Genomic DNA, 26,223 nt, shown 5'->3' on the forward strand with positions numbered 1-26,223 from the left:
AGATTGAGGCTGAAAGTACATGAGAAGGTTGGTTAACCATGAGTCAGCTTCTGCCAAATCAGATTCTCAAAAAATCATTACTTTGTTTCCTCACAGTTTTGCAAAAATAACTGCCATAACAAGTGTAATTAAAAATAAAACATTCTTTTGTCCTATCTGTTTCTCATGCTTTTTTACTCCTGTAAGCCTCTGGCCAGCTGACCCACCAAAAAGTCACTTTTTATGTATTTCCTTCCATCACAAAGTCAAATTATTTCCTGAAAGAAACCCAGGAAAACTAGGCAACACATTGATCTGAGTTAGGCTCTAACCAAAACACTGGTTTTCTTTTGTAGGGCTACCAAAACAGGATAGAAAGTATTGTTGCAATAGCCTCCATGAATGACCCTTCTAGACCCATCTCCATCTGGGAATGGGTTTATCAGCTGAAGAGTCACTGCCAGTCTCTGCTGGAAGGGTGGGACTGGCACGCTTTCCTGGGAGAGCCTCGGAGGTGTGCCCTTCTCCCACTGCACCCAAACCTGGGAGCTGACAGTGGCCAGGCTTCTCCAACCTCTTCTTGTCACTCTCTCACCAAGAAAAACCTAAGATTAGCTCATGCCCTGTTATTAATATTTCACTACTACTCCCCTTTGCAGCAAATGGATGGTTTGGATCAATAATTCATGCCTGGGTGTAGCCTATTAAACTTGAAGTGGGGTGTACACTTTCCTGTTATTTATTTACCATTGCTTTTATTTTGCAGGGTGTTTTCCCCCTGCCATTTCATTTTTCACTTGCTTAAATGCCTCTCCTTCAAAGTTCAGACTGCTTGCAGGAAATTAATCTTGTGCCTTATGACTTTTAAGTAAGACTGAGCTCTCTGCAAGGGCCTGAGACTGAGCCACAAGGAAAACTTTCAGTTTTCAGCCACTTCAGTGCCAAAGATCTCTTTGTAACAAATGACTTGGGGAATTTGGTAACAAATCCAACTGCTCAAAGCTCATCCCTGGCTTCAAGAGCTGCCTGCTTTTTGTTTCACAGGGATCTTTGGCTACTTCTGCTGAGGGGACAACCTGCTCCAAGACCAGCAATCAGATGTTGCCCTGTCTCCTCCTTTGCCATTGGGGACTGTTCTATTGGAACCCTCCTGAACCCAGGTTTTGGGGAGTGTGAATCTGCCTGGGCTGGAAGGTTGTAGGTTGTATCCCCTAGATACAAGTGGCCTTCTCCTTTGTGAAAACAGTCTACTCATGTCTTATTTGATTTTTGTGGCTCATCTTGATTTACAAATTTACAAAGCACAGGCTTCCCTTCATTCACGCCTGTGTGCATGGCATGGGCCATCCCTCTCCCTCTTCCTCTCCCTCTCCCTCTTCCTCTCCCTCTCCCTCTCCCTCTCCCTCTCCCTCTCCCTCTCCCTCTCCCTCTCCCTCTCCCTCTCCCTCTCCCTCTCCCTCTCCCTCTCCCTCTCCCTCTCCCTCTCACCCCACCCCACTCCTTCCTGCATGAACAGATTTAGACAAAGAATAAGAAGCTCCTGTTGCACCAAGAGATATTTCATATCATGATTCCACCCCCAACAGACCCCAGTATCCCTGTTGTGACAGGTTCAGTGGGATCACCCGGCATTGCTTTGCATTCTCAAGGCTTTATCTGGCATATATAATGCAGGAGGAATACAGTGTAAAAGGTCTGAGTTTCACCTGCATTCTGCAAAGCCCCATCTGTAGTATTCTCCCTGCAGAGATCACGGGTGGCATTTCAGGATACACTGCTAACTCAGACCCAGCAGTGGTCAGATTACCAACTGGCACCCGAGCACATGCCATCAGAGTAATGACTCCTGCTTCACAGAAACCCATTTACCTTTCAACAGCTTTGAGGTTCTCAGGGTCCATGTTCAGAGGCAGTTCAGTGCCCAAATCACTCATGGTTCAGCAAGTGTCACTGACTTTCATAGGAACAAGGACAGAGTCACACAACATAAAGGTGCAACTCAGATAGCATCAGACTGTAGTGGGAATTAGATCAGGTCCTCTGTACTTATACATGAGCAAGATGTTATTGGTTAAAAGGAGATAATTTTGAAATAATTTCCATTATTTTGATTTGCCCTAGTTTTTCATGGACCACGATGTTCCTCTTCAAGAGTTCATTTAAAATTGTGCTGTCACTTAGACACTTTGCAAGGTCCACAAAAAGCTTTCATTCAGCTTGGAAGATCTGTGCTGCAATCCCCACTCTGCTCCCTGCCACGCTCTTCCCACCCCAGAGCGTGGCCTGTGACCAAATCAGCTGGGGCAGGGAAGATGTGGCATTGTATCTGTGTGATTTTGCAAAGCAATGGCTTTTGGAGAAGGTCTTTTCCTGAAGAAGAAGCAGCCTGCAGGAAGGCAAAGTTCTTGGGAGATTGCAGTGGGCAGTTAAAAATGAGAGCACCAAGAGGAGGTGTGCCAGGAAAGGCTCCCCAGGAATGCACTGCCTAGTGCCCATAAGGAAATGACTGACTGCAGCAGAGCCCTGCAAAGCCCCTCCTGCTTGCCAGAGCACAGCACTGCCAAGGCAGATGAAGCTGCTGGACCTCTTCTTAGGCAGACACCCCAGATCCTTCAAATATAATTCCCATTCTTTGGTGGAAGTGGGATTACTGGCTCCTGCCTGCTTTTTGGGTTATTGCTTACTTTGCCAGGAAACATCCAAGCCTGGTGGCTGGAGAGCACAGGCACTTTCTGCCCTTCCCAAGGCTCCCCCAGGCACCTGGGGCTGAAGGGGAGGAAGGTGGGAGCCCTTTGGCAGGCGAGGAGGTTGGAGTGAAAGTGCTCTGTCCCTCAGAGCTGTGGGGCTGGCTCAGGGGCAGAGGCAAGGAGCAGAAACTCGGGGAAGGGTTTGAAGCCATTGGTGACACAGTCTGGCAGATCTGCAGTGAGGTGTGACTGCATTAAACAGGCAGCAGGATGGGAGGGTCAGCACTGCCAGAAGTACTTGGAAAGAAAGGCCCTTCAGGCACAATAAGGGCCAAGACTTGTGAAGTGGTGTAGGGGTGACAAGAGCAGGGAAAAGATTGGTTTTGACCTTTTCAGCGGTGTCTCAGGGCCATGGTCTGCTACCAATTATAGTCCTCCCTCTGCGAGTGATTGAACACAGTGCATGCTAATTTATGGTACTTAATTTATAGACAACCATCTTTGATATTTCCTAATGCCTTTTCCTGTAACTGGAGGACCACCTCTCTTTTACTTTTTTTACCTTTCATGCACATAAATCTCAAAGCAGCTGCATTGATATTTTGGCCCTAAGACTGAAGCTGTAGGTCAAGTGAATTGTTCTTCTGAGGTGGGACAGTAATGGATATTTAACTCAGTCCCACATCACAACCTGTCCTAACATCAGCTGGCCAGTTTCTAGCCCTAAGCATATTTTGTGGCAAAATGCAACCTATTTATATTGTAGAGTTACAATTCAACACCCTTCTAGGAAACCAGGACTATAGTAACAGCCTGCAGCGTCCTGCTCTGTTAAAGGAATTACTTAGAGACATCATTCTCATGGAATCCTACATTGTCAGCAATAACACAAAGTTCCACACATAGGTACAAGTTAACCTGGTACAGGTAGGAGATAACTATCACACAAATGTGTTTCAGTGCTGCCCAGTAAAATTGCTATTTCTGTGATGTTTCAAGGATGCACAGGGCAGGGTGTAAATATTGTGTCATGACAGGCCTTCAGCTGGGGTTGTACCTAAAGACTCCCAAAGTTTAATAATATTTGGTGAGACAGCATTATTATCTATACAGTGATAATCCAGCAGGGCTTGAAATGAAGCAGAAAAAGGGATTCATGATCCACATATCAAACATGTGTTTTGTTTATGTCTGCCTCATAGACCCACCATACTTTAGATCTCATCCTTGCTGTCCTTCTATTTCCAAGCTTGTTTGAACCTCTTTAACACAGCTGGTGCCTATGGGATGTGCCGATGGTATTGAATCAGTGCTGAGCACACCGTGCTGAGCTCAGTGTAGGTCACATGAATATAAAATATCACACAGCACGGTGGAAACTCTGAGTTGCTCCCCTGCCTTCTGCATAAGCTGTAACAGAGAGGGTGCTAAGAGGGAGTGCTAAGAGTGCTAAGTGAGTGTGCTAAGAGAGGGTGCTAAGAGTGTTAAGCAAGCATATCTAATAAGGAAACACCCACCCCAGTTTTCCTGTGCAAGTGGGATGTTATTTTTAGAGCACACATCCCTTTGGTGCCCTCTTCCTTATCTCAGAAAAAAACGTTGCAGCATTTAATGGGATATCATGGAGACCAACAAAAGTAATTTAGGATTTGGAAAATGTCTGTAACAAAAAAGCCCAGACAAACCATCAGGCTCATGTAAAATATCCTAGAAAACAAAGAGGAGCTGTGGCACAGCCTGTCAAATAATCAAATACTATAGAGGAAGTATTTTTTCAATAGAAATGAGTAACCAAAAATGCCTGGAAAGTGTTTCAATGTACCTCTGAAGAGAGCAAATGAATGCTGATTCAAGGATGGATCTTAATTATGGAGATTTGTTCTTGACAGGGCTTCCTTGAACCTCTTTGCAACAGAATGTAGCTCATGGGTCAGTGAATGACAGCTTTTTCATTAAAGACATACAGCTTGGTAATTGTTTTCACCTGCCTGTTTTCAGAGGTAATAGAAGTTTTTAAAAATTCTGAAAGATGATTCTTTAGCTTGTGGAAAGTGGCAAGAATCTTGCTGTTAAAGCAGAACATTTCTTAAAATCCCTGTGGGACTGATTATTTAATTTTCTCTCTTGATGTGTTTTCAGATCTAAGGCTTCTGCAACACTGCATTGTTGGGGCTTGAAAGATGGTTTATATTTGCATCCATCAAGCACTTTTACTTTGACCTTCAGTGCATTGGGAAACGTGTCCTTGAAATCTGTGTCAGTTGTGAGGTGATGTGAGGAGTGCTGTGCTCTTTCTTAGGCTTCCCTGTTCAATAAGGCTTGGATAAACTGTAGGGAAACACCAGGATGGTACTGGGATGGAGCACAACCGATCAGAGAACAGGGAGATGTTGCCATCTTATTGCAGGGGCTCCACACTGTTGCCTCCTTATTGCAGAAGTCTCATACCTCTTGGTGTTTCTCCTGGGCAGCTCCCAGAGCACTAACCCTTTCTTCCTCACCAAGTAGCCAACTGACTCCAGTTCTTTCCTCAAGCAGCCTCCCCACTCTTTTATAGCACTCTTCTTCTTCTTCTTAGTTACAGCTGTGGCCTGTTAAAGTCAGGCCTGTTTCTGACCTTTGATAATTGGCCCAGCTGCAACTCCATAGGGGCACGATTACTTTCTACACTATCTTTATTTTCTTATATTCTATCCCCCCACAGGGAGAGAGGGCTCAGCTTGTTCAGCCTGGAGAGGAGAAGGCTGAGAGGGATCTTGGCATCTACGCCAACCTAATCAGAGCTCACAGAGAAGATGGAGCCAGCCTTTTGTCAGTGGTGAACACTGATAATGAAAAGGTCGCAAGTTGTATCAAGGGAAATTCCAACCAATTGCATGGAAAAAGTTTTCCCAGGGAGGGCAGTCAAACACTGGCAGAGGTTGTGTGGCGATGCTGAGGAGTTTCCGTGCCCGGTGACTCTGCCCCAGCCTGGCCTGGCAGCCAGCCCTGCCTGGTGGGTGAGGTGTCACTGCAGACCCTGCTGTTCTGTGCCCCAGGTGTGGCCACCTTACCAGAGAGGAGAGGAAGCCATTTGAGCGTGCGTGCGCTCCGTGAAGGAGAGCGGAAGCGGCGCAGAGCGGTGGCCCTTCCTGGGGGAGTGCTGAGGTGAAAAGAAGGCTTGATTTCCTTATAAAGACAAAAATCTATTGCACTATGGGGTTTTGTCACCACTCACTTCCCTCTCTGGGCTGAGCCCTGGGCTCGCACCATTGGGCTTGCCTAGTTGCGCTGCAGAGAAGGACGAGTTTCCTTGTCTGCAGTGACAGCTGCTTTGCAGCTCTTCCACCCTACAAAACCTCTGGTTTCTTTCAGAAGTTCTGTCCTTTCAGCTGGATTTGCAGCTCTTGAGCTCTTCCTTGCTCTGACCCACTGCTTGAGCCTGGGAGGTAAGATCACAGCATCTGGTGGTTTTTGGCAGGCTGCTCTCACTGAGAGCAGTTTAACTGCACAGGAAATTGTGGCTGCCATGAAAAAACAGCAGGTTCTGTATTAGGGTGAAGCATTTTCCAGTAGTCTTGTGCATGCCATTCCTACTGACCTTCAGGAATGTGTTTGATAGATTTAATTTGGCAGAGTGGTTTTTGGCTGAGTAGAATGGTAGTCTTGGAGTTGGCATTGGCTTGGAAGGGCATGATAAAATAAGAAGCCATTATTTAGATTGAAGACTGGATCCATGTAAGAAGGTAATTTTAATTTCAGTGATGAAAACCACTGATTCATAAGTATAATGTATTTTGGCTCGTAGTGCTTACAGTGTAATCTGCTGGCTGTTAGGATGTTTATATCAGGTTTTAGAAATGTAATTTTACTTTCCAGTGGATAAATAAAACTGATTCATGATAGAGCCTGATTGCAGTAGGAACTTCTGCTTTTAAAATAGTGACATGGGGGGGTCCTAATGTTATATTTGCCTTTTAAGATCTTGACTGGTGAATCTGGTCAGGCTTGTCCCTTGCTTTCTTTGAGATTTCAGCTCAGGTCTAGATGAATTGAGAGCTGTGAATATCTACAGATATTTTAGGTGGTAGTATTGTGAGCAGGAGCCTCCAGGCTTAACTGTCTTCTCTGTAAGAGCAGTAGCCTTGCTGGTTTTGTCATTTAGTGGTTTCCTTGGCACATGGATTTGGTTTGAACACCAACCCAATGGAAATTTAGGTCTTTGTTATCACAACCAAAGTCTCAGACCAGGCTGGCCGACTGATCTCATATGGCTACAGGTGTCAGGTGAAGATATCTCTAGCAAATGCAGGTGGCTGCTCAGCAGATGGGGTTTGATCATCTTGCTAAAAGCAGATCACACCCTGACACCCCTCCAGTAGAGGAACTCCAGCATGTTTCACCTTCCTCCCCTCTTGCCTGCCCTCAGGAGCAGTCTGGCCTCCTGTCAGGAGTAGACAGGAGATGTGGAAACCCCCTCTGTGGTGGGAGTCTCCACTGAGAAGTGATGCTAGAGCCAGGAGGGACTGGGAAGTACCTGCCTGCTTGCTGGTAACATGAGCGGGGATTTCTGCTTCCGTCCTGACCGTAAGGTCCAGATTTACATAGCTCAGAAGCTGAAGGTCAAAAAAGGGATGTATTATCTTACTGGGTTTGAATCTGCTTCCTCAACTGGACCAGAGTGTCTCCTTGGTCTGAATATTATTATGGTCATAAAATGTTTGTTCTTAAACAAATCTAGCAGTATTGCTCTTCTTCTCTTGCTCACAGAACCCACCACACACTCCATTTTCTTGTATTTTGCTCTCAATTTTTTTGACCCCTTTTCTTTCTGATTTCAGTCATGAGCAGCTTAAAACAGCTATGTAGTTTGGAACAGAGTTATCTTGGTAGAGAACCTACTGTAAAAGTCATTACCATATGTTTTTTATAAAGCATGAAAGAACTAGGAAGAGATTGAGTAAAGGGGAAGGAAGGAGCTAGGGGAGACAGGGCAGTAAAGTGTATTCAGAAATGTAGCTCATTTTCATACCCAGCTCCTTCATGCAAAACAGCAGACTCCAGTGAAATGCTGATGAAAAATGTAAAATATATATCAAAATGAAATATATTTAGGAAAAAATCTGAAGCAGTGTTTAGGTGCTGCAGGATGGAGTACAGAATGCTCTGTGCATTTGTGCAGTTATCCAAGGGGAATGGATATCCAAAGATATAGGATGGGAAATAAATTCCTGCCCCTTGATGAAACAAGTAGGGTGTCCTGGACATGGAGGCTGTGCCAACAAGCAGGAGAGTGGCATGTGAGAGGCATGAAAGGGATGTCCAGTGACCAGGCTTGGGGACCATGCCATAAAGCCAAATCATTCTTCAGAGGAAAGGGGAGCAGGAGGACTGTGCCTTCTGCTGCTCCAGGTGCTGCCTGAGTTCCCCACTGCACACTACAGCTCCCAGCACAGCACCATCCCAGGATGGGGTCCAAGCAACAGCACAGCTGGGTAGGAGGGCTGTGTTCAGTTGTGCTCTTCTTTTTCTGGTCTGATTTTGTGGGTGGGAAGGGCCTGGTCACTGCTGGAATCACTGAGGTGTCCTGCAAAACTGAGGGCAGAATTCAACTCCTGGCATGGGAGAGACAGCAGCAAATTCATCAATCCTTGTGGAACCAGGAAAATGCAAATACGTGTTTGTATCTAAAACCCTCCTTTTTACAGCTGGAACATGTTTTTAATATTTTCCTTGCACAGAGGAACTGTTTGTCTGCAAATGAGCTAAAAGCAGAGGCTGTCTTCTCTTTTTCTTACATCAGTTACCAGGCTTCCACAGCACATTTGGGTCAGTGCTTCGTGACCTGACCTCTCACCCTCAGGCTGAAGCACACAGGAATGTGAAGAGAAGATTTCATCCACCCAGCTGTGCTGGGGCAGAGCTAGGATGTATTCTCATGCCTATATCCAAAGCAGACCCTGCAGAGATGCTCTCCTCTTCTCCCACCTTTGTTAGTGAAGATGGAGCTGGGTGGGACAGGGCTTTCCATGCCAAGTGGGACACCTGTTGAATGACTGAAGCTGTCAGTTTGAGAACCAAAACATTCCTTTATCTAAGGAAAAATGTCCTCACTTTAAAGCTAGCTAGCCTGTGTTAATAAGGAGATGAGAAACAAAAGTGGCCCAAGAAATGTAAGGTACTGGATCTTTTTTTTTTTTTTAAAGAAAAATTCTACAGACTCTGATTGAAAAATAGTATGTACCTAAATGCTGTCTCCCTAGTAGGATGTATCTGACAGATACAAGACACATAAGGAGAGTATTTATAGGTTCAGAGCTCTGCTTTTTCAATGTCTAAATTTTCTTGAAGGATTAGCCCTTCCTGCCACTGAGTGGTGTATTGGAAAGAGATTTCCATCTCTTTCCAGATCCTGTGGATTTTCCCATCCTTAGCCCCGTTGACCAGTATTTGATTTAGGACTCAGACATCACACTGACAAATAAGGTCCTTTATGAAATGGAACATTAACAAATTACTCATGGGCATTGCTGCATTCCTTCTGAACAGTGATAAATGTATTTTCTTGGTATTTTTTTTCAAATTGTATAAGGAAAAAAAAATAAAGTGCAACATCTTAATAATCCCAATGCCTACATACATGGCAATATTTGCTATTGCAGACACCAGTCTTTTAAAAAACCTTTGAGGCAAAGATTGTCCTTTATTGTGGGCTAAATCATGAATCTTTGTAATGTACTAGGGAAGAAGTATTTGCCATATCCTCAGAAAGACTCCTCTCGGTGTCTTGAATGCTGATTTAAACAGCAAGATGCCACCCAAACTAAAGGTACTGTGATCATCCAAGTTACCCATTGTTAACAGAGCAAAGGATGTTTCTGTCTACTTTAGGATTTAAAATTTAGCTCAGTATCTTTGAGGAAATTTTAAAATGCTCTTACTTATCAGTAATTGTTTCAGTAGGGAAAGTGTCACAGCCCAATGTGCATAACATGAAAAACTAACTTTTTTAATGGACCACCTCATGTGTTTGAAAAAGCTGCAGTTTGTGCTGCTTAAATGATTTTCAAAGTCCTTGTGTAAGAAATGTGTCTAATTGGCATGTGGTTCCAAACGTGTTTGTGTTTGCTGATGCTGTCAGCCATGGTGAGCAGCTGTCTGAGTAACTCACCAGCATGGAAGAGAGATGTGAACTCCAGTTTTCATCTTACAGCATGAGCAGGAAAAGAGCTGTCACAAAAATAAATCCACTCAGTCTGCCTGGAAGCTGTGACACCAAACAAGAATAAAGGATGTAGATGGGATGGTTTGTTTGTCTAAGAAGGCTGGATACCCCTGAGCTATCACTGCAAATGATCCCTGGCAGCTCACTTCAATTCAGCATTAAAGCTGCTCTCCTGTGTTGCTGTGGGTGCAGTATGGATCACCCTGCTGGTGCAGAGATGTGAGTACATTATTTTGATCAGGACTGTGAGAGAAATAACAGCTAATAATAAATATGTAGCAGAAAAGCATAATAGCAGCAAATGTGCTGAGACAGAAGTTTAATTGAGAGATGAGCTATTCTGGATTATGCTAAAGAACATGTTTGGCTGATTGCCAACAAGATGGCTTTGCCTGCTACATTTTAGTTGAAGGATTTTGCTGATGAGCACAAGATGAAAGTTTCAAATTGAGGAACTTCTAGGCCACGCTGTAGTTTTGTAGTCTTGATTCTTCTTTCAACATGAGATCTACTCTATAGTTTATCTTTTTCTCACCCTTTAGTGACAATGAAAATGGCAAAAACTTGTCTCCAGAAGGAAAGTATCAGAAGCTAACTCAAAAATCTTCTCTTGTCTCCTCCTCAGCCCTCCACACTGTAGGAAATAGCTGACACAATAATTTGAACAGAAATGCATATGGATGTATGGACTTATGTGTGGTATCTTCTGAGAGAAAGGCAGAGGGAAATATTTCTGGGGAGGAATATCAGGGATCTTCTAAAGAGTGACCAGGAATAGGCAGGTATGCAAAGGTGCATTAAATGTGGACAAATATTGAATATGTCTGAGATACTCTTGTTTTCCCTTGTACTTTTCTGGCCTTCAAGATGCTCCAGATCTGTCACAAGAGCTTCTGCACAATTCTAAGGATTCTTCTCTCAATCCTCCCTGCTGATGGCATCATCCAGGGCTGGCTGTGCCTTGGGGGAGCATTGCTGGGGCTGCCCCTTCAGTGTCAGCTGGGAGGGAAAGTCCAATGCAGAAGAGAGCTGGGAAGCATTCCCCAGCCCTTACAGAAAGCTGGGTGTTGGAAACTGAACTTGTGAGTGAGATAAGAAAGAGAAAAGGAGCTAGAACTATGAACTCTGGTAAAGTGAAAGGCAGAGTTTTGTGTGCAGGGGGACAGTCTCACACTGCCCCATGAAACAGCTGACAGCTCTGTTTTGCAACAGCCAGTGCCTCTTATTTCACCGCTTTCAGAAAAAAATAAGCAAGTTTGAAGAGAAGATAGCAGGGAATTTATATATGCCAGGGAACATGTGTCATGCCACTCTCCAACAGCCAGACAAGTTATCATATAATTAGCAAAGTACCAGTGCATTAACAAAGCAAAACCCTGATGGTAGAAAGTGAGTAAATTTTAGTAGTGTCTTTGACTTTCTTGAAACCAAATTCACAGTTAAGCTGTTCCTGACTAAATATGTTTGTGAAAGGCAATATTGTCCCCTGAAATGTGCTTTTTTGCTTTGGGGAAAGGTACAACTTTATGTCTATATATAAAGTCCATTTCACATCCTCAAGGTTTTCATTGCCTTGCTTGCAACAAAACTTAAACACCAGAGCAGTGGAGAAAAACCATTTAATACAAGTCTTGGAAACCTTGAGGTTTTAATGGCTTTGCCATATATTATTTATAGTGTGTGGTGGGTGTACTCTTTGCCAAGCAATGCATAACCACACAGCTCCTCTAAGCATGGCTTCAAAATCGAAAAGAAAATGAAAGAACATCAATATTCCTGTCTTTCAATTTAGCAATTATGTTCAGGTTTATGATTATTTTAGTTCTTCCTTTATATTCCATTCCAAAAATAGTTTGCTATTAGATCTCTTAAAACATCAGTGTGGTCATAGGTTCTTCTGAGGATAAGGTCAAATAAAAGGAAGCTTTAGGGCACGGCTGTGACATATTGGAAATGAGGGCAGGAAAGGGAGTACTTTGCTAGAGGCTCCTTTGGTACCAGCTTGCTTGTATTTTCAGCAGCTTAGGTGAGAACCTCTTCCCTTTCTTGCACCAACTGGTAACTCAGCAGTCTTCTGAGGAGGAAAGAGTGTATTTGCACAACTTTATGTTTTGCATTTGCAATAGTGGCTTTATGCTGCTTGCCAAACTAGAAAGAAGTATTGCTTCCAGGCAATGTTGTCATCCGGATGTCCTGAAGCCATCTGAATCTCAGACTGTCTCAGGGAGTCTTCTGTTTTCCTTCTGAATGTTTATTACCTTCCATTTATTTCTTGTTGGCAGTTCCACTGCCTTTCTTGCACTGAGCCAGGGAGCTGTCTTCCCCTCCTCAGCAACCTGCCTCAGCATCTAAGCACGTGCTGACTTTCACCTCATTCTCCCTGATCGCACCAAGTTCAAGATCCTTCCTCCCAGCTGCTCCTGGTCTTCAATATCTCATCTGTTCTGATAGCTAAGCTGTTTGTGTTCAGTCTATACCAAACTCCCCTCTGTCTTGCCAAACCTCTCCCCTGCCCAGCTTTTCTCTTTGCTTCTGGCCAGACATCACTTTACTCAAAGCCATTGCCTGGTTCTTACCTGCTGGTTTTCCCTTTGCTTCTTCCTCAGATGGCTCCTAAACAAATGTTCCCTCCAAAGGAGCTCTTTCAGCTTGCTCACATTGCTCGTCATCATCTCATCCACATATTCTCCTTTGCTCTAACATCATCCCCTGCATTTTTTCTCTGCATTTGCCTGGTCATACTGAACTTGCAAACAGTTTGGAGTGAAGCAGTGCACCGTGTGCTTACAATGTCTTGTGAGTTATAAGACTATTCACCCAGGATTCTTGGATGCCCTCTTGATGGGATGCCCAAAGTATTTTCAGTTTCCATGGGGGATGGTGAAGTGCTGAAAGAACTTGAACCCTAGAAGCACATGGCTCTGCTCTTGGCTGGTTAAATCAGTAAAAAATATTTGGCCTGACCTGTCCCACTGCTATCCAGAAGCATTTTACACCTCTCTCTGTGACTAAATATTATAATTTAATGTTTTAAGCAAAATAAGCATTTTAAATACTGAAATGTGGCTTTTTGAAAGGGGATTTTCTCCTTTTCTTGCAGTGTGTTGCTAAAGCTTTGGACTTTTACTCACTTGATTTCCTTATGTTTTGTTTTTCTTACTTGAGCAATTTAAAATATGACAGTGATTTTTCATTGGGAATAACTCTGAAGCCTTTGATCTGAAAATTCTGGTGTCTTTCTAAATCTCACTGTTGTGAAACCACAGTGGAGTATTAATCAACAACACCCAGTGATTTTACATTCTGGAAGTGACAGGCTGAAGTCAAGAGGTGCTGTGAGGGTGAAAGTGTAGGAGAAGCTCAGTTGTGTGCTGGAGCAGGCAGTGACCATCCTTCTGTCACCTGAGGACAGCCACCTCTCAGGTGATGGAGGGCTGGTCCTCACTCTTGGTGTGCACCTGAGATGAATCTGATTGCTCAGCTAGGTGCAGTTACCTTCACAACAGTGGGTAATGCTGACCTAAAGAAGTCAAAAGGGGTCATTGCAGCAGAGCCCTTCATCCTATTATTAGTATAAATGTCCACATATGTAAACATCTGTACTACTAATAGGAGTCTCTGTATTTAACAGATTACTTAATTACATATCAGAGGCTTCTTATGCAATCTGGAAGAGGCCATTTTATGTTGGTGTTACTTTTTTCTCAAGGTTACTTTGCAAAAGTAACAGGCAAAAACCTGTAGTGTTTCCTACCTCTTAAGCCTAGAACGGTCTTCATGCTGTTAAAAGTTGTGTTGTAAATGATATTGCTTGATCAAGTGACTGGACTAGAAGGAAGACCTTGCCATGGAATTTGGACTTTCTGGCTGATAGTGTAAGATTTTCATGGGGCCAGGTGCATTTTAGTTAACCCACAATTTGTAAAAACACACAGCAGGCAACAGAAAAAGATTGGCAGTGAGGAATCAGAGGCAGAAAAGATACCAGGACAGACTGGGGGAAGACTATGGATCTAGTTTTACCCTAACCCACATTGCTAGTGGATCACAGGGGTTTTTGAAGGTAATCCTTGAAAGTATGGTGGTTAGAGCCAGCTGCAAGAGCAATGGCATCATGGATTCTGCTGCACTTCTCTGTTTGTCAGGGTCGGAGTGAATGAACAGATTTTTTATTGCTGTCCTCATCCTGAAACCACAGTGATTGGGCAGGAAAAGGGTACATGATACTACTGCAAGGCAACAGACAAGGAGTTAACCACATAAGTTGTTTTTGGGCTATTTCAAAGCTGTGTCCATAGTGGTTTCCACAGACACAAGGAATCAATGCATGAGTTCTGCAGAACATTGCCTCTGAAGCCCACACAGGCTGTACATAACTCTGGTTTTTACACAAATTGCAAATCTAGGTTTTTTTTTTTTAATTATGCAGTGTGAATTTTAGTTTGGGAATGGCATATTTCTGATTTTTTCCCCCCTCATTTGATTACTGTATCTGCAGCAACCACTTCTCAGGATCAACTCAGGTTTCCATTCTATTCTATTTAAATAGTTGTTTGGTTAATTAATACTTAAAGAGACATAGGACACTATAGTCATTCTCACAAATATAGAATAATAGATAGTCAGTCTCCTGAACGGTTTCCTCATGAATATATGCAAGGGACAATAGGTGCATAAAGAAGCAGATGGGGATAATGTGCATCTTCTGGCAGTGTATTTAATGATGCTATAAAAGAAAGTGAACTTTCCTTTCCTGGTTATTAAGGAAAGTGCCTGTAAAGTGAAAATCTAATCCTTGCTCCTGTTTTGTATCTTTGATGAGAGGAAAGGCAGGAAAACTCCTTCTGGCCACACATTCCTAAAGCCACCCAGCCTCAGGCACTAACTTAGGCACCTTGGGAGGAAAATCCTTAAATTCCCCGTAAATCCAGGGAGAGAAGTAGCTGACTTTTGGGAAGCCAGACCTTGTGCTCTGAGCACCTTGTGAAGGAGCTTCTCTCAATCCCTCCACCTCGTAAGGGTGAGCAGCCTCCTCATTAGGTACCCAAAGGTAAGTGGTGCAAATGTCCCCTGAAGTTCTGGCTCCAGCCCAGAGCCCTGGGAAGCACCCAGGGCTGCTTCTCTGCCAGCACTGCTGAAGAAATGACTGGATAATTGTGTTTCCAAGGGGGAATAACAAAAACCAGCACCATTTAGTCCATTTTCTCCATGAAAAATGAAAGTCAGCAGAGGTAGGATTTAATTCCAGTTAAATTAGTATAAATAAAACTGTTGTAATTTTGAGCAGGGCCTGGCATAACAGCAGGAGGGACATGGAATTGCATCTCATCTACACAGGATTTTATCCCTTTGCTTGATTTCAGGATACAGAGAGGAGCTGGGTTTCCAGCTATGGCAAGCTGCTCCAAAACTTTGAAAACCCAAGTAAAAACCTCTCTATTTCATCACAGCTGCAAAGCCATAAAGCACCAAATGAAACAAGTGTCTTCTTCTTGCAGACCTGCCACTCACAGAAGTCAGGATGGCATCGACAGCACACTTCTCTGAGGAGGAGATGGCAGAGCTCCGGGAGGCCTTCAGCAAAGTTGGTGAGTGCAGCCAGCAGCAAAGGCACTGCTGAAGTGTGAAACTCTGGCTGGCTCTTTTCTCATGGTCTGACTGACCAGCTGTGAGGAAATAGGGTTTGTTCCAGCAGTGACCACACATCAGCCACAGAAAGCCCTTTTCCTGCCACTGCAGGCCTCCCAGATGAAACCACATCAGCTCACTGCAGAGCACTGTCCTCTTACAGAGGGGGGTGTTGGGGCTCCGGCAGGATTTGTGAAAAAAACTCAAAAGCTGTACAGCAAACCATGTTGGAAATATTCTCAAGTGTTTTCCCAAGAATATTGTTTATTCACGACAAATTATTTGGAAGGCAAAAAAGGTTTTATTTTACAGTAAATTGAGTATTCCCTATGGGAAGGAAGAGTGTGGAGAGGACAAATGTGCAGATGGATAAAAAATTTGTAAGTTCTTCACAATGACCTTTCAAGCCTTTTCTGCTGTGTGTTTTATTTCCAAACCTTTAGACATTTCATTTGATTTGTTTCCGTTAAAGTCACACAGACCCATCACTGCCTACCCAAATTCTAAGAGAAGGACTTTGTGTTTCTCACAGCTCACCTAACTCCTATCAGCAGATCTATCAGCCTTGCTGGATTCTGCACTCACCAGCTGTCCTTGCTGATTCAGGTGGTGGTTAGTTGATTTCTGAGCACACAGTAGTCTAGTCTGGCAATCTTAAAAATCTGGTCCCTCTGAGTGTCCCGTACTCCCAATGCCCTGAGAAGGCAAATCACAGAATCCTTGCATGGTTTGCCTTGGAAGGAACCTTAAAGATTCTCTAGTTCCTACCCCATGGCCATGGCAGGAACACCTTCCACTACATCTGTTTGGTCCCCCAAAGGCTGGAAGGAAGCTCTCATTCCTCTCCCAGATATTTCCCTCTCCAAGTCCAGATCCTTTTGTTCTATGCCATGGTGAGATGGAGAGGATGCTCTTTGCAATCCGTGTTAACCCTGCTACTGATGCTGAGAGCTGAGTGTCTTTTTGCAGCACGTGGCTCAAATTGCAACTTCCTGTGCAGGAAGGCAGCTCACACTGCTTGGAAATCACCTCAGCCTCCAGTATGGGAAAAGAAGCCTGCAGAAGAAGACACAGATACTTAAAAGTCAAATATAAATAACCATATATACATACATGTATATCTATACATATAAATGCACCATATAACTATATATACATTTATCTGTGTTATAACCACTGTGTTTTAACAGAAACTTTCCACGAGATAAACTCAGTTTGCTTTTTTATCTGTGGAGTTTTTCACTAAGTGGGAATAAAGAACTATGAACCTGTATTGGTGATCTTCTCATCAAATACCACCCTGTACTGGTGATCTTCTCTACCAAATACCTGCAGGAAGCTCAGCAGGAGTATTCATGTTAGCACCATCACAGAGAAACGCTGATGTTTTTATTGTGAGGATGACCATATGCAGTTCCAGCCTACTTCTGGTGTAATTAGATCCAGAAAACAGGCCAAAATCACAAATTATATCTATGGATAAGTGCATATTGTATATTATATGTATGGATAAGTGCATATGTGTCAACTTTATTTCCTTTAGCTGTTCTGTGGACAGGATGCTTCCTCTATAGATCACATTTTTCAGTGCATAAACCTTGGAATGGCAATTATATCCATTTAAGCCTAGCTTTGTTAACATATTGATATGTCTAAACATATAAATTCATCACTGTGAGGTTTTGTTTGTTAAAAAGTGATTGTAATTCTTTCTTGGCTGTGAGTAACACCAAAGCAGATGAAAATACCAGATTTCAAGATAACAAATCTTTGTATATAATGTACCTTTCCTTGGGCAAAATAAAAACAGCCTTTATGTGCAGAAAATGTCACTGGGCTGATGTAGAATGTCAAAGTTTGCTTTAATCTTTGCAGATATCAGCGGGAATGGCTTCATCGATACCAATGATTTAACAGAGGTGTTGAAGGCTGCCAATCTCCCTCTCCCAGGATACAAAGCCAGAGAGCTCATTCAGAGTCTGACAACCACGGGGAATGGCAGGATCAGTTTTGATGAATTTATTTCAGTAAGTGAGGTGTTATTTATTTCAGTCACTCAAGGGGATCCCCAGGGCACAGCAGAGGCACAAGCACAGGGTCTCACGGGCACCTCATTAATCCAATGAGTCTCCTCACTGGAAAAGTTGAAAGCAGAAATAACCAAACCAGAAATTCTGCAATTAACTGGGACAAGTTATGTGAATACAGCTGCTCATTGCATGAATGTCATACCTCTCAGTTTGGTTGATGCAGCAAGATATAGTTCTTCAGTTATACACCGCAAAAAGATGATCTTCTGGCTAGATGATTACAGTAAGTGTAAGCAGATCGAAACTGAAAATTTCATGGGGCACTTTTTAATCAAAAAAACTTATTTTTCTGGTCTGAACTGGGTCAAAAGCAAATGCTAAAATAGTGGAATTTCCCTCGGGATGGAGAAGTAGGTTTTTACTTGCTCTTTCTTCAAATCCAAACTGCTGTGCTCCAAAGTAACATTTTTATTACTTAGGTGATCTTTGTCCCCCGATTTGGAAGCATAAGCATAGTATAATCCTTTTGTACCTCAGCAGATTGTACCCAGAAACCCACTGAAAATACTGAAGCTGCCCTTCCCTATTTATGAAGCAGAGAGAATGTGTCTCCTGGCCCAAGAGATCACTCTTTTAGCTTGGTTTAATTCTCCAAAATTCTAAAATCCTCTCTCATGCTTGACAGATTTTCCAAGACCTGAAGAGTGATGACGTTGCCAAGTCGTTCCGGAAGCAGATCAACAAGAAGGAGGGGATCTGTGCCATCGGTGGCACGTCAGAGCAGTCCAGTGCTGGCACACAGCACTCCTACTCAGGTGGGTGCAGCTGGCCCTCCCTGACAGCAGAGAGGGAGCCTGGCTGCAGCAGCACAAACACCTGCCCACTGCTGTCCCTGCCCGCCAGGGAGGCGAGGCACGGCTTCCCCACTGCTGAGAACCCATTTCCCAGCACATTTTAGCAGGCACTCATCGTGTAAACTCCCCTTGCAACCAGATAGTTCCTGACTTTTTCCCATGGAGGGCACAACTCCATCAGGGCTTTTCTCCCAGCCTGTTCCTCCAAGCTGAAAGTTGGTTGCTTTTGTTGCCTCCTGGGCACAGCCCACTCTGAAGCAGTTCCACAGGGAGGAGGTCCTACTCTTGGCAGGACCTCCTTCTTCTGCAGGGGCAGGAGTGGGAGATTGACTCTCTCTGGGGAAGGGAGAACAGAGGATGCTTCCAAGGACTCCATCCCCCTTCATCCCGGAGGGCACCTTCTCTGTGCTACTGGGAGCCATGTGAGCTGCTGCTGGCACAGGACAGCTGTGCTTCAGCCCTGCATCTGCCCATTACCCTCTGAGTGCTCTTTGTCAGAGCCCAGTCCTGGCCAGGCTTTTCTAGATATCCCACATGAAGAGGGTGTAATGTACAATACAGAATTGTTTGAAGTTGTGCGGGATTTCTGTTTAGCAGAGTGGTACAACAATGCATTCGAATTACAGTGAAAGCACAAGTTGCCACTTGCAGAGCTTAACATCTGCACCACACATTTGAACCTCATGGACTTCATTACCAGTGTCTGTAATATGACTGATCTCATGACCTAGGCAACCCCAGTGAGTGGGAAGGGGTATTGAGGGAGTATTAACCAGCTCAAGCCCATTGCTGTCCTCAGCTCCTTTTCTTGTCTCCTGAGAGCCTCTTCCATGCAGGGTTGTGTTGATCAGTCACACTGGTGGGAAAGGCTGCCCCAGGAGTTCTGCCTTTGTCAGTAAAATGATGGTAGAGGCACTGCACAGCAAACTGATGGATTTGACGTTGTGTCCACAGAGGAAGAAAAATATGCCTTTGTCAACTGGATTAACAAAGCCCTCGAGAAGGACCCTGACTGCAAGCACGTGCTGCCAATGAACCCAGAGACAGATGACCTCTTCCAGGCAGTCGGTGATGGCATAGTGCTTTGGTAAATGATACCTTTCCTTCTCACAAATGGGAACCATGAGTCTGCAAAAACTCACATTTCTGTTCAAGCACAACCTGCTGAATTTACATTAAGCTCAGGAGCGTTTGCAGACTCAGGGCCTTGATAATACTAGGGGTTTAGTACTTCTTTTATCTTCAACAATATAAAGCATATTTCATGCTCAATGAGAACTTTTCCTTGCCTCTAGACACAGTTAGATGAAGTAAGTGAAATTTGAGGAGCTGCTTGGTTTTATTTTTGCCCAAGGACTTTTGGTGCTTCACACAAAGCGGCACAAAATAGTGAGTGCTTCCACAGACATTTTCTGCACAATAAACTTCTCACACAACTTCACCTTGTGGCATTCCTTTCCTCACACCTAAGTGCAATCTGTATGTAGCCCAAAATAATTGTTTAAGTATTGAATGTGTGCCTCTGTGTATATATGAAGAAGCAGAGGGTCTATTTTTGTTACGTAACTATTTTTGTTAAGTAATTCTCCAGCTCTTAGACTTGTCCTGAAATCTAGAGAACCTATATTTTGTGCACACATAGTTTAATGTATTCCTTGTTATTTTTTTATTTCCAGTAAGATGATCAACTTTTCAGTGCCAGATACCATTGATGAGAGAACAATCAACAAAAAGAAACTCACACCCTTCACAATACAGGTACTTAAACACAACATAATTCTTTGCTTTTCCTTTTAAGATGCTTTTGTGTAATCACTTAGAGGAAAGGCTGGTTCTGGCCAACACAGTCAGGCAAAGTTAATTGTGGCACAGTGAGATGCTCAGGTCCATGTCATAAAAACATAAATACTTCTATTTCCATTTATTTCCAAACATATGAGCAACCTGACTAACCAAACACAACAAATAATGTTCACCAGATCAGAGCTGTAGATGTTTTTGTGGTAGATGCCATATGAATTCAGGAGCACAGAGATAACACAGTGACCAGCTGCAGCTGGAGTAGCTCTCAGAAGGGTGAATCCCTCTGTTAGGGCATGACAATGGACCTGAACTCACAACTGCTGCTGTTGAAGTTGTCTGATGTCCTCACCAAAATATCAACTGTGACCCTGGAAGAGCCAGTGCAACATGCCTGAAATTGGACCATTGCTGTTGCATGCCTTTTACAAGCCTGTGTTTCACCTTGAATACTGAATCCCTCCTTTATTTCTATCACATGTACATATATATGATTTTTAAATGGACAAAAAAGGTGTTAATTTTCACTACTTAAAGTTTATTTTGTTTCTCACACAGCAGTATGTAGAGAGATATTTTTATACGAACAACATCTGTGTACCTGGTACAGAGTATAAATAGATATATGGAATAGATATGAACCTAACCCAGTTTAGCCCTCAGCTACTCTGATTTGATGGAACATTAGCCAGACTCAAGTAAGCTCAGAAGCCATTAAATTGGATTTTTATGCTGTATGCCTCATTTTTCAGCTCTAATCATTTTGGTCAGCAGCATAACTTAATGATGCAGCTCAGATCAATCCCTGTCACGTGTAGACATGATTTGATCAATATAGCTTCCACTTTAAGTTAACCCTTTTACAGCTGTCTGCTGGAGAAAAGGCAATTAATTTGAAATGGTTCAATTTTTCTGGCTTATGAGAATTTACACTAAGTCTCTCTGCATTTTGTATCTAATCAGATCTCCCTGTCATGACAGCAGTGCTGAAATTCATGTGAATACCTGCAAATCTGTGTAATAAATTGTATTTTCCAGGCTTCTTTGCCTGCCTTACTTGCCCTCTGTTTACAAAGCCACCTTTTTGCATAGTGTAGACCTGAGGATCAGATTTTCTTATTCCCTTTATTTTAAATGGACAGGAAATGGCAAAGGAACATAATGTTCCTGAAATATCTCTTTTATTTCTGCCTGTCACTGTGAATCACTGAATCCCTCAGCTTCCTCTGCATACTCCAAAACCAGGAGTCCATACTCCAAAGTTCAAAAAGAAAATGTCCAGATGTTACCAGTTCTTGGCTGGTAATATCTGGCTGAACTGCAAGGCTAAAAACTCATCAGGTTTATTCACACTGATTCCTGGGACAGTGTGTTCTTTGCAAACACTGCCAGCTAGCAGCTTGCTTGTGTCTTAGGTCTCAGCGCTTTTGCAGAGTGCTTGGGAGAGGCAAGCCTGGAATATCTGCCAGTTGATGGGGCTGTAGCTCCTTTCCTCCTCCACGTGTGCAGGACTGAACAGAGGAGAGTTTGCCCCACGCTGGAGCTGCATCTGTACTTGAGCAGGAGCTCGAGCACTAGCCCTGGGAACAGCCTGGCCTTGGTAACCAGCATTGAGCCAGGACATCACTGTGAATGTAGATGTGTGCTCTGGGCTCCAGTGCCTTGTGATGTGACATTTGCCACCTCTGCCAAAAGGAGTTCCTTTCTGTCTTTGTGTTGAACCCCAGAATCTGCCTGTAAATCCCCAGGAGAGTCTGCATTCCCCTGCCCCCGTGGCCAGACATGAATCCTGGGCTGCATCAAAAGAACTGTGGCCAGCAGGTCAAGGGAGGTGGTTCTGTCCTTGTATTCCACTCTGGTGAGCACCCAGAGCACCCACCTGGAGCACTGCCTCAGGAAAGACATGGTTCTGTGTGCTTAAATGCATTTACAGTGAAGCTGCCTGCAGATTTCACTCACTTTGGCTGTGCTCCCTTCCTGTAGCCTCAGCTCTCAAGTTCTGACTCATTCAAAAGTTCTCATCTTTCCCTAGGAAAATCTGAACCTGGCCCTGAACTCTGCTTCAGCCATTGGGTGCCATGTTGTTAACATTGGAGCTGAAGACTTAAAAGAAGGGAAACCTTACCTGGTTCTGGGTCTTTTATGGCAAGTCATCAAAATTGGGCTCTTTGCCGACATAGAGATCAGCAGGAATGAAGGTATGTATGGCTCTTCCTTTCAGTGCTCCACTGTCATCACTGCAGAGTCTTTAGGATAAAGCTCTTAAAAAAAAAAAAAACAACTGGATTTTGATTTTTTCCTTCAAGTATTTGTTGTCTGTTTTCTTGACTGGTCTAATTTTCCTTGCTTTTCACAAGCTTCAGCACTCAGAAGTCCGAGGCTTTCTGCAGAGTTGTGTGTTCAGAGCCTTTTCATGCTCATTGGGTCAGGAAGGGTGGTCTGCATCCAAGTATATTGGTGTATTGGCACTAAATCTTGGAGAAGTCAATCTGCATTCAGGAAGCTTGGGTCTTTCTTTCTCTTGATGGCCAAACATCTTTCTTTGTGAAATCATAATTATAGAATCATAGAATAATTTAGGCTGGCAGTAACCTGTGGAGGTGCACCTTGGAGATCTGACTTAGCCCTCCAGCCACCTGCTTTCAGCAGTACAACATCTTAAGTATAACATCTTCATGTCAGATGGGGTAGCTCAGGGCCTTTTCCTGTGTTTTCTGGGCAGCCTGTTCCAAAGCCCAACCACTCTTGCTCTGAATCTTTTTTTCTAGTTGGAATCTAGTTGGAATTTCCCTTCTGGCATGTTGTGTCCACAGCTCCTCATCTTTTTCCTGTGCATACTGGAAAATAGCAGATCTGGCCCCTCTATAATGGTTGAAGACAATACTTGCTCCCCTCTCAAACCTCTTTTCAGTCTAAACAATCCCAGTTTTCTCATCCTCTTCCCTTATATCACAAATTTCCATCCAAACATCTTTGTGTCCTTCCACTGAACTCACTTCAGTTTGTCAATGTCTCTTTTGTACCGGGGAGCCAGAAACTGGACACAGCATTCCAGGTGTGTCTCACCAATGGCAAAATTCTCCATGAAGTAGCTTCATCACGAAGGCTGTGGGTGTACCTGCAGTCCACACAGCACCTCATCTTGCTGCTTTGTTCCCCATGCCTCTGGATAGTCCCTCACCCAACAGTGACCCTTCTTTCTTCCAGTTTCTGTGCAGGTGTTACCTTCATTGCCTCACCCCTTTCACATTTCTGTCCCTTTCATTGCCAGAGCCACCAGTTCCCATTCCTTTGTAAGTAGCCTTGCCCTGCTTATTTGCTATTTTTTTTTCCTTTCTGGTATTTTCTCCTTCACTTCTCATCAAAGACTTCATCTAAGGCTAGACAAGCCAAGAAAATTCTGACTTTTTTCAGAGTCTCTCTTTTCCTCATAGCCCTTCTCTGCAGCTGTTCAGGTAAAATTCCATTTTGTTGAACATGGGACCCTGTATTTCCAATGAGCTTTCATGAGCACACGATATCAAGGCAGTAATACATCCCAACCTCTATGGGAATTACCTGGGATGCACTTAAAACCATGTTGGATTTTCCCCATCTCATATCAAATGGTGGCTCAGAGAAACTTGGAAGACATCTAATCCACTCAGGTTCTCATCCTTGGTTCATATAAGCTTTTAGCTAATAGCAGTTATTCATATTAATTCCCCAGTGAATGTCTTTGAACATGGCACTATTAAATTGCATCCCATTTTTATTACTGTCATCTCATTCATTCTCTCTGGTTTCCTGATCGTCCTCTGTATTGACTGTGCCACCTATTGACTATCATCTTCACATTTTTAGCATGTTGCAAGTATTTGTGCCAAGATAATGGATGAAAAAAAAAAAAAGGGAGAAAACATTAATCCAAAAATCAATCCACAATCAACTCCACAAGAATCCTTCTTCCAGGATCCTTCTGGCAGTGTCAACACTGTTCTCTTCATAAAATCCTCTGTCTTCAAATGCTTCTATTATCCCCCTCTTGTCCAGTTTAACCTCATTGCATCCTATATCAAATTATCTGTGTAACTCCAGTGATGGTATGTCTCCACTGTTTCCTTTATGTAGCCAATCCATAATTCTTTCAAGGTCTGACAAAAATTCTGGAAGAAAATAAGAGCAATGTAACACACTCTCCTTTTTCTACCACAGGAATAATTAGTTTCTGTGTTAGTTCTTCTTTGCAAAACTAGTTCTAAAGCCTTTCATGGTCCAAGGTTTCAAGGGTCAATCCTTCCATCCTGCCTGCTCCTTCTCCTATGAACATAATATCAATTTGTCTGTGGAAATAGGGTATCTCCTCAATTGACAGATGAATTAGCCCTACTGGCCCACAAGCCCTTGAGGTCATGTGCAAGTATTCCAGAATGCCTGCGTGAATTCAATTTCAGTGTGAAGGTCACTGAGATTTCTTTCATCTAAGCTGCAAAAAGCCCATGTTCATATTTTCATTCCAAGCTTGCCCCTGTGCTCAGCATCACTGTGTCCAGCTCTGCACTTCTCAGCACAGGAAAGACTTGGACCTGTTGGAGTGGGTCCAGAGGAAGGCCACAGAAAGGCTCAGGGTGCTGGGACACTCCTATGAAGGTGGGCTGGGAGAGCTGAGATTGTTCAGCCCGTAGAAGAGAAGGTTCCAGGGAGAACCTGGAAGAAGGTTTTTGCAGCCTTCAGCACCTGAAGGGGCTTATGAGAAAGATGACGACAAAATTTTCAGCCGGGCCTGTTGCAACAGCAAAAGGGGTAATGGTTTTAAACAAAAGAGGGCAGATTAAGACTGGATATGAGGAAGGAATTTTCTGCAATGAAGGTGGTGAAACACTGGCAGAGGCTGCCCAGAGAGGTGGTGGATGCCCCATTCCTGAAAACATTCAAAGTCATGTCAAATGGGGCTCTGAGCAAACTGATTTAGTTGAAGACATCCCTGCTCATTGCAGGGAGGGTTGACCAGACCTTTATACTCATGGGCAGTTCTTAGACCACATTGAAATTGTTTTCTATGGAGTTTGGCTGTTCGTCTCTGCTCCCACACACGCTTAGGATGGTTCTGGCAGGCTGTATCTCAAAAGATGAGTCTGGACTCCAGGGTTTTTCGGTCTTCAGAGTTGTTTATTATATCTTATCTACAAAGTCCCTTCTCTGCCTGACTGGGATCTGACCAGCACGGCAGCCAAAGGCACTCTGACCTTCCCCAAGGCAGGCACATCTTTTATAACAAAAACTACGTATATCATATTTACTTTTTATCCCCAATACCTATCACCCTCATCACCGGATACACTCTCGTCCCAGACCAATCCCCAAGTGCCAACACCACAGCAGAAGATGGACGACAAGAAGAAGAAAGAAGAGTCTTGTGACCTGCCTTGTTTCCTCCATCTTGTCTCCACAACCCCCCTGTACCAAACCCCAAAATCTGTAATTTACCCTATAACTACATTTTCCCTTCACCATTCACACCCGAGTAATTCCCACAGGTTCCATCTCCTCATACATAGGTGGCACATCCCTAGATGATCAAAATCAAGCCACCAAGTGCTTTTGGCAACATTCTAAGGCCCCCAAGCCCCCCAGGGGTTCTCTCGGTAGCTCTGGACATCAGGAGTGATGTGCTGAGTTCCCACAGTTTTCCACTTGAATATGATCCACTTCTAGAGACAAAAATTGCAACCTCATTTTATTGGTGAGACCCTTTTTCTGTTTACATCCTCTGTCATGCTAACACAGCTTGAATTTTGGCAACATTTTGGTGACTCACATTTCGAAACAAGGGTAGGAAAATATGAAAGCGAGAAAACAGTTATACGTTTTCCTCAACAAGTATTCACATCATTATTTTTATTTTTTTTCCTGCTTAGCCTTGATTGCTCTTCTGAGAGAAGGAGAGAGCCTGGAGGATCTGATGAAATTGTCTCCAGAGGATCTCCTGTTGAGATGGGCAAACTATCACCTGGAAAATGCAGGATGCAACAAAGTCAACAACTTCAGCTCAGACATCAAGG

General features: G+C 43.6%; 1 protein-coding gene across 3 annotated transcripts in view; it reads left to right on the plus strand.

The window, feature by feature from the left end:
* Positions 1 to 26,223, plus strand: part of LCP1 (lymphocyte cytosolic protein 1) — a 50,461-nt gene that overhangs the window by 13,690 nt on the left and 10,548 nt on the right. Inside the window, exons 1-8 of one of the 3 annotated variants that reach the window (XM_009102948.4) lie at positions 5,868 to 6,094; positions 15,369 to 15,458; positions 17,374 to 17,525; positions 18,214 to 18,343; positions 19,337 to 19,469; positions 20,059 to 20,140; positions 22,215 to 22,380; positions 26,080 to 26,222. In XM_009102948.4, coding sequence (XP_009101196.3) covers positions 15,392 to 15,458; positions 17,374 to 17,525; positions 18,214 to 18,343; positions 19,337 to 19,469; positions 20,059 to 20,140; positions 22,215 to 22,380; positions 26,080 to 26,222 — 873 coding nt within the window. In that variant the 5' untranslated portion in view covers positions 5,868 to 6,094; positions 15,369 to 15,391. Of the gene's footprint in view, positions 1 to 5,867; positions 6,095 to 6,274; positions 6,392 to 15,368; positions 15,459 to 17,373; positions 17,526 to 18,213; positions 18,344 to 19,336; positions 19,470 to 20,058; positions 20,141 to 22,214; positions 22,381 to 26,079; position 26,223 lie in introns of those variants that run through there. The other 2 variants (XM_018908662.3, XM_018908661.3) reach the window with 2 other exon arrangements.

This window comes from Serinus canaria, chromosome 1, assembly GCF_022539315.1.
Source record: "Serinus canaria isolate serCan28SL12 chromosome 1, serCan2020, whole genome shotgun sequence".
NCBI lineage: Eukaryota > Metazoa > Chordata > Aves > Passeriformes > Fringillidae > Serinus > Serinus canaria.